At 32.2% G+C, this 16,406-nt stretch overlaps 1 protein-coding gene across 2 annotated transcripts in view; it reads left to right on the forward strand.

The window, feature by feature from the left end:
• The first annotated feature begins 673 nt into the window (after window positions 1-673).
• The window catches only part of LOC132753469 (chloride channel protein 2-like), a 33,020-nt gene continuing 17,287 nt past the window's right edge, over window positions 674-16,406 (forward strand). For both annotated transcript variants that reach the window (XM_060743952.1, XM_060743953.1), the window contains exons 1-12: window positions 674-731; window positions 3,194-3,323; window positions 4,166-4,297; window positions 4,775-4,903; window positions 5,616-5,749; window positions 6,320-6,394; window positions 11,040-11,118; window positions 11,796-11,921; window positions 12,542-12,626; window positions 13,830-13,931; window positions 14,322-14,406; window positions 14,787-14,939. In XM_060743952.1, the coding sequence (XP_060599935.1) occupies window positions 693-731; window positions 3,194-3,323; window positions 4,166-4,297; window positions 4,775-4,903; window positions 5,616-5,749; window positions 6,320-6,394; window positions 11,040-11,118; window positions 11,796-11,921; window positions 12,542-12,626; window positions 13,830-13,931; window positions 14,322-14,406; window positions 14,787-14,939 (1,269 nt within the window). In that variant the 5' untranslated portion in view covers window positions 674-692. The remainder of the gene's footprint in view (window positions 732-3,193; window positions 3,324-4,165; window positions 4,298-4,774; window positions 4,904-5,615; window positions 5,750-6,319; window positions 6,395-11,039; window positions 11,119-11,795; window positions 11,922-12,541; window positions 12,627-13,829; window positions 13,932-14,321; window positions 14,407-14,786; window positions 14,940-16,406) is intronic.

A 16,406-nucleotide genomic window follows, 5' to 3' on the forward strand; every position in this document is an offset into this window, starting at 1 on the left:
GATAAATTCTAAGCTTAAAATTGGCAAGTATTTCCAAATTTGACATTGATACATTCAAGATAGAGAACCCGGCAAATATTGATTTTTTTGTGACAAATAAATGTATGCCTATGACCTTAAATTTAGTAAATAGGCAGAATTTTCTCTGAAGTGGTAATAAGCCCAAAATTTGGATGGTATAGAGGATATTGAAACTGAGTTGTTTTCATACTTTAAAATTTTTTGGACGAGTTTGAATAAACCATTAAAAAGATACAAACGTACGAAAACCAAAAAAATCTGTCCAAGAAGGGAAAAGAGAGTGACGGACAAGTTAAAAACCCGGGGGAAAAAATTAACATGATTGAAATAGGCCCCTAATTAATTAAAATGAAAGGCAGGTTCTTGAAGCAGGTGTTTTACTGTTTTTAAATTTGAAATATGTTTAACGTAGATTTTTCCAAGTTTTACGAGATTATTGTTTAACTTTTGGGTGCTCCACTAATTTATCCCCGGGAAAGTCTAAAATTCTGTCTTCCCCACTTATGTATGGGTATCACTAACTTCAAAACGCCTTTAACAATTTAATTTACTTTACTTTTTTTCTTACCTTTTCGCTCTTTGCAGATACAAAGGGTTTATTTAAAAAACAAAAAATTTAACCAACCCAAAGAAAAGAAATACAGGGAGCCGGCCCGGGGGGCAAGGGAATCATGGTTGACAAACACGATTTGGGATATGAACAAACTTTGGTTTGTAGATTTTTTTATTGATTTGCGTTAACAATGTTTTTATAACTTGTTAGGAATATCAGCAAATAACTCATTTTCTATTTAATACAGTTTCTTACATTTTATCTGGAAAGGGTCTAAATATATTTTAGGATGAATTTTCTTCACAATGGTTAAAATGTGGGTGGGGTAACTGTATGTAAATTTGTAAATGTAAACAACAAGGAAATCCATATAAAAAGAAAATGACAACGTATCCTGATAATTATTTTTAAAATTTGAATATATGTTACACATGGCATGATATATTTACATGACAAAGAAGTGGTTTCCTTGTCTGTTTTTTGTTCTTTTGCCAATAGTTCTAATATTTAATTAATTTAACACATTTTTAAGTCCCATCTCAGTGGTCCCTCCACTTAATTGTCTATTATGGATAAATATCTAGTAATTACCAATTTCTATGTAAATAATTAACTACTCAGGGCTCTCTCTTGTTTGACACGGGTATCCGGGTTTTCACCAGTTCACTCATGAATATCAAGAAATGCACACATTAATTAATGAGTATAGCAGCCAATGAATTAAGATTTTAAATTTACTAGCCTGAATTCCAGTTATGAAATTTTTCTACTCTGTATTTAACTAAAATTTTTTTAGCTCACCTGTCACAAAGTGACAGGGTGAGCTTTTGTGATCACTTTTCGTCCGGCGTCCGTCCGGCGTCCGTAAACTTTTACTTTAAATGACATCTCCTCATAAACCGCTGAGCCAATTTCATCCAAACTTCACAGGAATGTTCCTTTGGTGGTCACCTTTAAAAATTGTTCAAAGAATTTAATTCCATGCAGAACTCTGGTTGCCATGGCAACCGATAGAAAAAACTTAAAATATCTTCTTTTAAAAAACCCAAAGAGGTAGAGCTTAGATATTTGGCATGAAACATCTACTAGTGAGTGTTTATCAAGTTTGTTCAAATAAAAGCCCTGGGGTCAAAATTGGCCCCGCCCCGGGGGTCATTGATTTTCCCTATATGCATATATTAAAAACTTAAAAAATCTTCTTTTAAAGAACCCAAAGAGCTAGAGCTAAGATATTTAGCATGAAACATCTTCTAATGGGTGTCTACCAAGTTTGTTCAAATAAAAGCCCTGGGGTCAAAATTGGCCCCGCCCCAGGGGGTCATTGATTTTCCCTATATGCATATAGTAAAAACTTAAAAAATCTTCTTTTAAAGAACCCAAAGAGCTAGAGCTAAGATATTTAGCATGAAACATCTTCTAATGGATGTCTACCAAATTTGTTCAAATAAGAGCCCTGGGGTCAAAATTTGCCCTACCCCGGGGGTCATTGATTTTCCTTATATGTGTAAAGCAAAAACTTTTTAAAAAAATCTTCTTTGAAGAAAACCAAATAGCTAGAGTTTAGATACTAAGCATGAAACATCTTCTAGTGAGTGTTTACAAAGTTTGTTCAAATAAAAGCCCTTGGGTTAAATTTACCCCGCCCCGTGGGTCATTGATTTTATTTATGTGTATAGCAAAAACTTAAAAAATCTTCTTTGAAAAAATCCAAATAGCTAGAGTTAAGATATTAAGCATGAAACATCTTCCAGTAAGTGTCTTCAAAATTTGTTCAAATAAAAGCCCTAGGGTCAAAATTGGCCCTGCCCCGGGGGACATTGATTTCCTTATATGTGTATAGCAAAAACTTAAAAATCTTCTTTAAAAAAACCCAAATAGCTAGAATTTAGATATTAAGCATGAAACATCTTCTAGTGAGTGTCTTCAAAGTTTGTTCAAATAAAAGCCCTGGGGTCAAAACTGGCCCCGCCCTAGGGGTGTCATTGCTTTCAACTATATGTGTATAGTTAAAACTTAAAAAATCTTTTTTTTTAAAAACTCAACGAGCTAGACCTTAGATGTTTAGCATGAAATATCTTCTAATGGGTGTCTACCAAGTTTGTTCAAATAAAAGCCCTGGGGTTTAAACTGGCCCCGCTCTGGGGGCATATATACAGGTGAGCCACTTCAGGGCCATCATGGCCCTCTTGTTTAAATTTTCACTGGCCCGAGCTAATTTTCACTGGCCATCAGGGCCACCGGACCAGTGCTTAATTCCATGACTGTAGTAGTACTAATTCTACATAAATACTGAATCAATGGTGAGAGAAAAGTGACAAGTAAGTTCAAGTAGTCTGGATTTACTAGTCACTTAGTCCAAGTAATTGTAATGAGCGATGAGATATTGTGCTATATGATATATTTTGTATGTGCAATATCTCCCGTCTACCCGGTTCAAAAATATCTCAGACTCTAGCTTTGGCACATCAATATTTTTTGACCAGACACAATGTCTGTGTCGCCTAAGGATTGAACCAACAGCCCTTGATCTCTTTATTGAGCTAATTGGGCATACTGCATTCATGACAGTGATCTTAAAATGTAATATCTGTGTGATAATACATAGTTTTATCATTTTAGTTATATGGGCGTTACACAAAAGATCTTGGTAGTTTTGCCAAGTTTCAGGCAAAGAGAATAAAAACACCAGACAAGGCTGACTTTGGAAAAGCAGAGCCAAAACCTAGAAACAGACTATGGGAACTAATTGGTAGGTCTATTCTTTGAAACAAGGAGACTGGTCTGTATTGTTATGACCCAGATTTTTCTTTATGTTTTCATTTATCTGTCAAAGACAAATTACAGGTCATTTGTACCTGAAAATTAAATAGGTAATAAGTTTAGTTCCATTTCCTAATAAGCTATCAAAATGTGAAGTAATATCACAAGGGCAGATAATTCTAAAGTTATTTTCTGTCAAGATATAAATGCCCTTTTTTATGACTGATTGCAATGGTAAACTAGTTTTTGTTAATGTTGATAACTTATTTTCTCAAAATTTATCAAATATTATAGTCTTTTTAAAGTCAAAATACTTGTTTACTATCAAAATTAGAATGCATTTGAAATGATTTCTTTTGGGCAGATAACCTTGATCATAGGGACTAGGCACGTTGGCGTGATAGTAAACAAAAGTAAAAACTAAAAAAAAAAAAAAAAATACCCCATATATAATATATAGACTATATATGGGGTATTTTTTTTTTTTTTTAGTTTTTACTTTTGTTTACTATCACCCCAAGGTGCCTAGTCCCTATGACCTTGATGGCATGAATCGATTCTTTAATTATATATCTATATATTTTTCCTAATTTTTCTTAAATAGAACAACATATTATTATTCAATATAAACTTGAAATAATGTTTATAATCATGAATTTATTTTTCTAATGAGTTTTGTGTAATTATGCCTGCTTTGTTTTATCTAGAGCTGTCATCAATAGAAACAATATTGTTGTATCTTAGATATTTTTGTCGATAAATTATCAATAGACAATACAGATTTTAAAAAATCAATAATTTTGACTTCTTAATAACAAATATTTCTTTCAGGTTTACTTGTTCGGTTAAGAGACTGGATATTGGTGAAGGTTGGCGAAGACTGGATATTTTTGGCATTGTTAGGAATTATAATGGCATTTCTAAGTTTTGCAATGGACTTTGTCATCGAGAAAATGCAAGAGGGTGAGTAGCAAGAAAATTATTGTATATGATTTAACACTTTCAGTGTTTTCAAAAAAATTAACTATTAATGACTAAAGTTTTTCTTTATTTTCCTTTTGTTTTATCCAAAAAAAATTTAAACTGAAAAATCAGGCAGTGTTTGTCATATGGATATATCACAGTCACTTGAGCTGTTTTTCTTGATAAAATTCAAATTTTATATATATGCATTTAATATTGTTTAAATAATGGATGTAGAGCAAGTTAGATGTTAAGCAAATGACAAAAGAAGTACTGAATGTGCAGTAATGTGTTGCAAAGGTAGCAAAATGTAAAAAAGTGGTATATTACCTTCCATACAAAATACTAATTCACTTTAATAATACAAATTGCCATTATTCAGCCTCTTGTTTTAAACACTGAGAAACGTCAAGCCATTTTTCCTGCCAACAGCTCTTGTTTTATTTGCTATTATTTTCTGTGTGGTTTATATTTCAGCAAAAATCTGGTTGTATGAGGAGTGTTCATTTTCATTAACATTACAGTACTTTTGTTGGGTGCTTTACTCCTTACTTCTAATTACATTTGCCACTGGATTTACTCACCTTGTATCACCTCAAGCTATTGGTAAGATATTGAAATTATTTATTTTCTTCCAGTAATATTATGAGCTGATAAATTAGGACAGTTTGTACAAATCTCTCAACATAAGTCTTGTATAGCAGTTGTGGTGCTCTGTTAGTTTTGTGGTGCTGCCATGGTGGTTGCTGATTCCTGCAGACAACATAATGTGAAGCCCTTTTACTTATAAGTGGTTGGAGTGACCTTAAGACCATAATTGTTTTGCTGTGACTTTATGCTTGTAGCTCTTGTGGCTGTTTACAAAAAAAATGTAGAAAATCTGTGCTAGATATTTGTGCTCAAGGCCAATTTAGTACTGTCTGCTGCTCAGTTTAGGAGATCTAATCTTGAAATCTTTCACTGATGGTTCATAGTCCTATCATCTTTTGAATTAGAGCAAACTGATTTTGGAAAGTTGTGAAGGTAAAAAAAAAAATTAACATTGTTAAAGGGGCAGGAGTGATAAGAGTCTATTTGATTTATAAGGTATGTGTCTCAGTTGAATGGGTCTTGGTTTCAAGCCCTACTAGGGTCATAACCAGTACTGGTTGGTTATGTCAGGAAGCTGACATGAGGGTGATTTATTTAATTTGAAAGAGTTTTGTTTAACAGTAAAGCTTTAACTGATTTGTTTTAACAGAAAAATCATTCCGTTTTTCAGGCTTGGGTTTCATTATTTATTTTATGTGAATATAAAACCAAGTGTTTTGTTTTGTAGGTTCAGGGATTCCAGAAATGAAAACTATTCTTCGTGGTGTTGTTTTAAAAGAATTTTTAACTTTTCGAACTTTAATATCTAAAGTTGTTGGGTTGTGCTCATCACTAGGTAGTACCTTGCCATTTGGGAAAGAAGTAAGTTGTTTTATCTTTTGTACATTTAATATGGAACAATTGAAATATTAAAGGTTTTAATTGGAAAAGAGACTTATTTTGAAGTAGAAATGAACACTAGTCTTGTAAAAGTGTGTGTTAATCATCCTAACAGTCCTGTCTGTGATAGAATATATGTATCATTTAAAAAAAATCAAGTTGTTACTTAAGTTTGTTCATTACGTATAGTTATTACATCATTCAAATGCTGATGATCCAACAGTATCTTCTAAATCAAGTTAAGTTTGTAATTCTGTAACAAAGTTTTTGACAAGTTGACAAATTTGATTTTCATCAGACTGTAAAAAACAGCCTTGCTTCTATTGGCCTTTGTAAAAATTACTGAAAGGAATGTGTTGAAACCCAACACATTTGTTCTTTGTGATTATCTCACATGATGGGCATAGTTCCCATAACTTAAAGTTGCCTTTTAAAGAGTGATGCCCCTTTTCTTATTGTCAAGCACAGAAAGTGCACTTTCTTATGTACAACTGTTGTTCATACTTGTTTTATGTGTAAAAATTGTCATTATGATGCTTGCTTGTTTTTCAGGGTCCATTTGTACATATTGCCAGTATTGTTGCCAATTTACTAGGGAAATTATCATCTTTTAAAGGCATATATGAGGTAAGTAGTGATGTTTTTTCTTCATCTTACAATGACCTTGCCTATATCACCAATATCCCATGTGGTTAGTATACAGTAGGTTTAGAATACTGACCAGGTTTTGCTAAATATGCGATAACCACAACTATTGTTCCAAATTGACTTTTGGAGAGAAGAAAAGTGGAGTTACAGTTTAACCTCTGACCCCTGTAAGGCAATTGTGGCATCTTTCTGTATCTTGCATATCCTCCAAAATCTAACATGACTAATCTCTGCTGGAGGAACTGGCACAAAATATAAAATAATCTCAAATACACACACAACATCTCTGCAGCAACGAAAGTATGACAGTAGTTTTTTTTTTCAAGCATAAAGTGAAACAAAGTAACGAAGAGTTAATATACTTGTTGTAAAGTGAAACAAAGTAAGGAAGAGTAAATATACTTGTTGTTGAATCAAAAAAGTCTGCTATGTATGGTGTGATTACTGTGATATGAAATAATTAACCTAAATTGTGTTGGTGCACTATAAAACCTGAACAGACAAACAGACATGAATAACTCTGTGCTGTCAAGGACAGCATATTTACGTAATAAAGGTTAGATTGAAGTACTTCTTTGTAGCATATATCTAGAGGATGATATATTATCCACCATGATATCTGAGGCTTTCTACCGGCTAAGACATGATGCCTGCTTGACTGGGGAAATTGTTAATTTATTTGCCCTAAAATATTATAGAGGTAAATGTTTGAAGCATCTAACAGCTTTTTCATTGAGCTAAATTAAATCACAGGCTCATGCTGTGTAATCCTTGCCCTTATAGGAAAATAAAATCGTTTGAAAACTGTGTTGCTCTATTTTACGTGCCTTTGTTGTTTTTTTGTTTGTTTTTTTTTTACTAAATAACGAACTGTATCGATTCAGCATTAGAGCAGAAACATGACTTCTCTATTAGTCACTATTGGCATAATTTGGTGACTTGTTTGGTATATGTGTTACTTGTTTGGTATATGTGTTACTTGTTTGGTATCTGTGTTATTTGTTTGGTATATGTGTTAAATAGAATCTAACTTTTGTTTCCTTCCATATTGAATTTATAAGACTTGTTGAAAAAAATTATCTGGTACAGCCAAGTTAATCCGATATGGAAAGAATTTCGTATAAGGTCTTCTACCTTTATAAGTTTAGAATTTATTCATTTATTGACATTTCATTTCAAAACGGCAACATAAAAAACAACAACAAAATTAACACAAAAACTCATAAAACAACAGTGTCAGGTTTAATACAAACTTGAATAAATTGTCCGTATTTTCCGCTCTTAAAGTTTGAAATTCATTCATATATATTTCCTTAACAACAGAATGTATTTTTTGTCTGAGTTATGAAACACATTAATGTCTGACAAAATTATAGGGTGTATGCTAAGGCTTTCATATTTTTGCTATGACATTTTGTATTTTGTCATACTCTAAATATGGAAAAGAATTTATGATTTTTTATTTGATTATTAATGGGGTTATAAAGGTTATTTATGAACACAATGTATATCCAAGGTTATGGCATACTTTAGAGGTCAAAGGTGGACTAAATGTTGTACTGAATTAATAATATCAAGTAATAATTTTAAAGAAAATATTTGATGTGATTATGTCCCATTGGAAAAAAATACAACACCAAAAAAATCTTAAAAGTTGGCAAACTCCTAAGAATAGTCAATTACATGTAGGTCTAAAGACAGCTTTTGGATAGTTTTATATATACTCTCTTGATAACAAAATTTGTTCCTTTTAATAAGAAGTTCACATAGGTCATATTTTCTACAAAGTGTGACAGTTTTCATAGTACAGAATTATATGCATGCATTATAAGTGTTTTTGCTGTTGAATTCAAGTGCATTAATTAAACTAAATACAAAAAAAACAACAACAACAAACAGGTTGATGTTCATATCAAATTTGTATGTTAAGTATTTTGAAGATTTTATGACAAAAAAGTTTTGAAATAGTTTAGAAAATGACAATTTTGTATGATTGTGTGCTATCTTGAAATGACAGGAAAATCCAAATTGCAGTGATTTATTATAAAATTTACATAAAAATATGTTTAAATGTGTTTAAAAATGAAATTTGGCCAAAAATATGTCTTATATAAGATATGTAAAGTAATTCACATGTGTTTTGTGTAAAATAAGTTTCTATATATATTTTGTGATTGATGAAAGATTTGTTTTAAATTATGCGTTCAATCTTTTGATGTGATCTGAAGAAGTAATTTTCTTCATATCTTTGTATTTTTTATTATTTAACTCCACTCATTTAAATAAGCTTATTAACTTAAAGATGCCCCTCCCTAATGTGGGTTCGAAGTCCTAGCAGGATTCTTTTATGTGAGTCAGTGGCTCTGCCCAGGTGTCATCTTGTGTCTGACCTATATTTATATACTGAGGACCATTGGTCACCAGGAGAGCTGGAAAAGCGGGCCTTAGCCATGTTGGTTTGACTTCAAAGACAAACCCTATCAAAAAACAAAATTATTACATGTAATTATAAAGCAGCTTCATGAAATATAATTGAAATAAATCTCAAGTCCATCAGTACTGCATTCACTTACCATTGTTTCATAACTTTACAAAAATTTCCATGATTATTTTTTACTCTCAGTTTCTTAAGCTGCATAATAAACCCAACTTTGTATTCATTAAAAAAAGCTAAATTAAAAAAAAGCTTTTTTTTCCTCAAATTGTCAATTTTTATGAATGTAATCAGAATACATGTTTGTGACTCAAAGTTAGGGTTTTAACCTTGGTGTGCCCTTTTTACATGTGTTTCATATAGATCACAAGTATTTATATCTAGAAAAGTAATATTTCTGTATTGTCAAAATACTTTTTGATGTTTTATCATCACTAATTGATATGCAAGAAAATGTCATTTTGACAATATCAGTGGAGACATTTACAGAGGAGTAAAATAAATCATGTTATGACAGGGCTGTTACTTTTTACACCCGCTAATTGCCCAGTCAAGACAGGTTGACAAGATAGCATCTAGCATCTTATAAGATAAATATGGTTAATTTAGTGAATAGATTTGATAAAAAAAAATGCGAAATTGTAATGATTTTTAGATCAGTTATACATTACTGTTACATACAAATTTGTCATTGTAAATTTTATAGACAATTAAGTGCCACAGGACTCTGTCATTCTGTATTTGAAGAATAGTACCTATACATTGTACCTTTAGGTTGGAGAATTTTTTCACCATTTCCCTTGACATGGGAATTTCAGGGTTGCACATACATTCAATAGTGACACTACACATGCTGTTAATGACTACATATTATATTTTGCAAAAAGCAATTTTCAATATTATAGTGTTAAAGGTCTCCTGCTATTGGCATGATATAATTTTTCAGGTAAAATTGAAGAGAGAAAAAAAATAGGGGGAAAATATATACTTTGTTTGGAATGGGCATGGTGCATAATTTTGGCACCAAAATTTGTGAATTTACGGGCTCAGATATCTGTACATGTATAAGAAGATCAAAAGTGTTCGATCATTTTTTTTCCGCCACTGTTACTCAGATGTTTAAATATAGGTTTTGATGATCGACCATGGTTAATAATTACTGTGCTGAAATTCATTAAATTCCACTAATGTTAAATTTAGTAAATTTTATGCATGGTATGCAGATTTCCCATTAAGATTAAATGTGATAGGTTGATAAAATGTTTTCCATCAACTGTGACTTAAATTATATAATCCATTTAATGTAAATTATTTGTTTATCATGCCATTCATCTTAATCATTTGCATTTTTTGCGTTATTTTATGATTTAAAATACAGGAAAGTGTTTGTTTGATGTTACAGTATATCATGTATAATGCATTCCCTGAAGGGTTTTTATCTAATATAATTGTGCACGTATTAAAGTTTTGGTAACGCACTAAAGGAAAATTTGCGTGGTGAATGTGTCATAAACGTACATCATTATACATACAGAATTACAGATGTTTTAAGATGGTTGTGATTTACAAGTTTATCACAGTTATCTGTCTTCACTCTTGTTATAAGCCATATTTTGTGCAGCACTTAAATTGATTTGTAAATTTAAAACCCAACAATTAACATGATTTACATAAAAAGATGCAAGAAAAATAATAGTGCAATGTCAACATAATCGAACGTACAGACATTTCTTTTTAACTTTTATACTCTTCCTTTATCAGACATTAGGTAAAAAGTTATAAATAACCAAAATCTGTTATTTAAACTAAGCCTTAATTAATAATATCACTGCTATTTGACATTTGTTTGAATTTTGGCAGCATCTTTTTATGGACAAATGCATGTATTTTTGCATGCAGTAATATATAGACCTCGTTTTCTATGCTGCTGACCATCGTGGTGTTGTTGACAAGGTTGTTGACTTGGAACCACTCACCCCTCACCACTGCGGGCTTGAATTCTGCTTGGGACTTGCTTACAGAATGTCAGTCAGGTTCTACTTAGGTGCTTGCGCTTGTGCCTGAAAAATATTGCATAAAGCTAAAATGCCCCCCCCCCCCCACAAAGTTATCACCAAGACGGTCTTGGTGAGGCTTAAAATCAAACCCCAGCCATATCCATTGTAAATAAAAATTTTTCTCTGTTTTCAGAATGAATCTCGGCGGTCAGAAATGTTGGCTGCGGCGTGTGCTGTAGGGGTTGCTGGGACATTTGCTGCACCTATTGGGGGTATGTCTCTACAAGCTTACGGAACGTCGGTGGTTCTACTCAGGTGCCCGTTCCTGCCTGAAATAATGCACAGAAGGGCATCTGAGGTCTTCCTCCATCAGTAAAGCTGGAATGTCGCGATATGACCTATACTGTGTCAATGTGACGTAAACCCAAAAATAAATGAACACTTCTATAATTTTGTTTCTTAACCTTTATAAACCTTGGTATGGTTAAGAAACAAAATTAAATAGAAGTTAACATAGTTTGTGATCACTATCAAATTATTATGTGAAAGATAATCAATTATTGTAGAAGTTCATCAGCATTTAAATCTGTTTGTTGTTTTTAAGCTGATATTGATACAATGTTTGGTCTTAACTCATCGGTCGGCCTGCCTAACTGGCTTCCCTGGATAACTTACAGTAATTACCATAAGAGACTACTTTATTAACCAACAGTCCCACATGATATCTGAATTGTCTGTGAGAGTCAAATGACCATAAGAATTGATGTCAGAGATCATTTGTTGGAGAAAAATTTAACTTTGCCTGAGAATCTGACCAACAACCTATAGATTACAAATTCAGTGCTCCTTCTATTTGGCTAAGCAAGCTGACCTGCATTTCATTTTTGTAATATAAACATTAAAAATATTCCAACGTTTTATTATTGTGTCTGTAACATAAATATTTCAGGGGTATTGTTTAGTATTGAAGTAACAGCAACATATTTTGCTGTGAGGAATTACTGGCGTGGTTTTTTCGGTGCAGTATGTGGAGCAGTTGTGTTCAGATTGTTGGCCTTCTGGTTTAAATATGAAGGTAAGATAAAAACTAATACATGTTGTCCATGTATGTTTTAAATGTGTAAAGTGGTTTTATATGTAGTTATTATTTCCTAATGTTTTAAATTACTTTTAAATCATACATGTAATGTAACTAAAATGATTTATTATGGTTTAATGGAATATAGCTGTTCATTAATTATTTAATTATGGTTTAATTACACTCAACTGTACAGTAATGGTTTAATGATATTTATGTAATATTATGTAACTTCAATTAATTGTTTAAAGTGATATTTTGCTAGTAGGATTATTGTCAAGTTAAACTGAATTGATGATATATAAATAGTTGATAATTGGAAAATGTTTAGGATAAATTATAAATATGCCTTAAATAGAAAAAAAACTGTCCCATTCTGTTTATACATGGCACATTACAGGTAAATTCCATTGTATATTTACAGAAATTTCCCTGGGCCATGTGATTAAAAGGCATTATGTTAAGATATTATACACTTATGTTGACTTTTACCAGTTCATTGGATGGGCATAATGTCACTTTAATAATGTTTTATATTTGTAAATGTCCTTCCTTTTTAGAGTTTTGAAGTTAGTCCACTGATTAACACAAGCTCATTATTTCATTTCACTTTTCAGAAACATTGACAGCACTATTTAAAACTAATTTAAAAACAGATTTTCCTTTTGATCCATTGGAATTACTGGCATTTTCATTCATCGGGTAAGTAAAATGTTTTATACTTAGTATAAGTTTTAAGATCAAAATCAACTGAAATAAGATAAAGTTTGGAAAGAACATGTTCACATCTTGATGATATCTTTGAGCTATAAAGTGCACTGATGAACCCTTTAACCTTAACCTAAAAATGATCAGCCTTTTTGACAAGTATAAAGCCAGGCCAGCCTGTACATCCATGTAATTTAACCAGGCTCTAAACTGCTGGCACATGTTGCTCAATATTTGTATTTTGATATTAAAATCATACCGCATCTACCTATATGTGATAAATGCAGCCCATGATATCCAGTACCTTTGTGTGGTTTGCTCAGTGTCTTCACTGTTCCCTATTGTCAGTGCTGCCAAGGATCCATGTGTTTCACTGAATTCCACAATATTTATGTGCCAGGGACAATTTTTTAGGTTAATTTTAAGCATCAACAACCTATTCATATTATAAATATGTTAAAATAAATGCATAACATTTCTGTAATATGCTTTCAATTTGGTAAAAAATAGTCATCCTAAGTTAAAATGTAATAAAAAGTTTTGAATATCTTCACACATGTAATGTTTACAAATTGCTGTCATAAATTATATAGTTGTGTAAAACAACTTAGCATATTAATTTGTTGTGACACATTATGACAGCATAACCCCACAAAGTTACATAATATATGCATGCTTGAATTAAATGTCAAATATTTGTCATATTCTCACTACTGCATGTAGTAAGGTGAAAAAAGGTCATCATTCTATTTTTAGAATGAAATGAAGGGGGAAGTAGTTAAACAATAAATGACTTGTGGAGATTTACCATTTGTTGTTATGTTTGCTGGTTTCTGAAATCAATATAAAATGTAGGTTTCTTTGAATATTTTTTTTACTATATGAGTTTTCTCTGAAGTTTGTTTACAATGTGGGTTTTACTTCTTAGTGACTTCAAATCAGATTTGACTGTAATTCAGTAACCTGATTCATATAAATAAGTTTTTGTTAAATCTATAGTTTATGTAAAATTAAAAATACAGTGTACTTAAATCTATAGTTTATGAAAAATTATTATTAATATTGGTCCACACCTGGTTTTGCTGCTTGGGTAAAAAGTAATAGAATTACAATGTATATCAAAAGTTGGAAAAGTTTAATTTATAAAACCCTCTGTTATGTATGAGGAATTAAGATATGTTTGTCTTCTCTTTTTAGGGTTGCCTGTGGTCTTATTGGTGCCTTGTTTATTTTAACACATCGAAGAATTATATTATTTACAAGAAAACATAAAAAGATGTCTGCATTTTTACAAAAGAAGTAAGTACTTTAATCAATATCAATTGTTTTTTGTAACTTATCTCATATCTAAAATTTACATAATATACTATGTTGATATAGTACAGACTGTCCTTTTATATAACACTTGGACAATTGTTACTGAAAAGTAAAAATGCATAAATGCTAGCAGTGATATAGGCTTGTTAATGTCACCAGTTTATTGCCAGGTAATCCTACAATTGTGTAGTTTATAGCATAACTCCATCTATTCAGCTAGCTTACAGAATGTCAGTGTTTCTACTCAGGTGCTCGCTTGTGCCTGAAATAATTTACTGAGGGGCAATTGAGGTCTTCCACTGCCATTAAGACTGGAAAGTTACCATAATTACACTTCGAAAATTGCATCAGATTGTATTAATTTTTTTTCAGTCGTTTTATATACCCTGGCCTTGTTGCACTTGTGATATCTTCATCAACATTTCCTCCTGGACTGGGACAGTACTTTGCTGGAGAGGTAAATTTTATGTCACACATTTCAAAATACATGTTGTACATACAGACTGAGAAATGAATTGTGCCGATCTTGGTCAGCACAGGTCACCAGAGTAGAATCCGTTGCAGCCAACCCTGGGTTGATTGATAGACACTCTAACTACTAAATGAACACCATTCTTCTGGAGGTGTTTCAGCAATAAATGTTACATACAAAGTATGTTTATCCATTCATGGGTGTCTTCCACCTCAGCACAATTCTTTATATTCATGCAGTTTTTCATTGAAATTCAATTAAGTTTTCCTTCCCACTTTGCAAAAATCTACTTGTTTTTCTTTCCCAAATTTAAGGGAATTGAAAGGGCTTTCTTATACATGTTTATTTATCTTTTGTGATTACAGTTAACACATAGAAGGGCTGTAGATGAGTTATTCAGCAATATAACATGGACTAAAGGACAAGCTGATGATCTGGACGGGGAGGAAGTACTCAGTCACTGGAACCACCCAGACACAAATATATATGCCAGCCTTGTTATATTTATTATTATGAATGTAAGTTAAATCTGTGAAGAAACTTTTTTGTGATCGCTTTTCGTCCGCCGTCCGGCGTCCGTCCGGCGTCCGTAAACTTTTACTTTAAATGACATCTCCTCATAAACCGCTGAGCCAATTTCATCCAAACTTCACAGGAATGTTCCTTTGGTGGTCACCTTTAAAAATTGTTCAAAGAATTTAATTCCATGCAGAACTCTGGTTGCCATGGCAACCGATAGAAAAAACTTAAAATATCTTCTTTTAAAGAACCGAAAGAGCTAGAGCTAAGATATTTAGCATGAAACATCTTCTTATGGGTGTCTACCAAGTTTGTTCAAATAAAAGCCCTTGGGTCAAAATTGGCCCGGCCCCAGGGGGTCATTGATCTTCCCTATATGCATATAGTAAAAACTTAAAAAATCTTTTTTTTTAAAAACTCAACAAGCTAGACCTTAGATGTTTAGCATGAAACATCTTCTAATGAGTGTCTATCAAGTTTGATCAAATAAAAGCCCTGGGGTTAAATTGGCTCCGCCCCAGAGGGTCATTGATTTTTCCTATATGCATATAGTAAAAACTTAAAAAATCTTCTTTTAAAGAACCCAAAGAGCTAGAGCTAAGATATTTAGCATGAAACATGTTCTAATGGGTGTCTACAAAATTTGTTAAAATAAGAGCCCTGGGGTCAAAATTGGCCCTGCCCCGGGGGTCATTGATTTTCCTTATATATGTAAAGCAAAAACTTTAAAAAAAAATCTTCTTTGAAAAAACCCAAATAGCTAGAGTTTAGATACTAAGCATGAAACATCTTCTAGTGAGTGTCTACAAAGTTTGTTCAAGTAAAAGCTTGGGTCAAAATTGGCGCCGCCCCGGGGGTCATTGATTTTATTTATATGTAATGCAAAAACTTAAAAAAAAAATCTTCTTTGAAAAAACCCAAATAGCTAGAGTTTAGATACTAAGCATGAAACATCTTCTAGTGAGTGTCTTAAAAGTTTGTTCAAATAAAAGCCCTGGGGTCAAAATTGGCCCCGCCCTAGGGGTGTCATTACTTTAAACTATATGTGTATAGTTAAAACTTAAAAAATCTTTGTTTTTTAAAAACTCAACAAGCTAGACCTTAGATGTTTAGCATGAAACATCTTCTAATGGGTGTCTACCAAGTTCGTTCAAATAAAAGCCCTGGGGTTTAAACTGGCCCCGCTCTGGGGGCCTATATACAGGTGAGCGACTTCAGGGCCATCATGGCCCTCTTGTTATATAATTCCATTACCTTCACTAGTCCTGCTTTGAAATAAGAACTGTCCATTGATGATATAAGGTTTTTTTTTGTTATTTTAAATGCTTATTGTAGGCAGCAATTTAGTGTAGGGTGTGCAGGTTGGCCTGGCTGTAATTCAGGGCTAACTTTGCCATTAACCATTGCTGAATTGTTCATGATTTGGCTACAGAAATTTGGTACATTTTGATGAAAATTTGTTTGAA

The sequence above is a fragment of the Ruditapes philippinarum genome, unplaced genomic scaffold, assembly GCF_026571515.1.
Source record: "Ruditapes philippinarum isolate M1 unplaced genomic scaffold, ASM2657151v2 ctg2427_1_1_1_1, whole genome shotgun sequence".
Classification (NCBI taxonomy): Eukaryota; Metazoa; Mollusca; class Bivalvia; order Venerida; family Veneridae; genus Ruditapes; species Ruditapes philippinarum.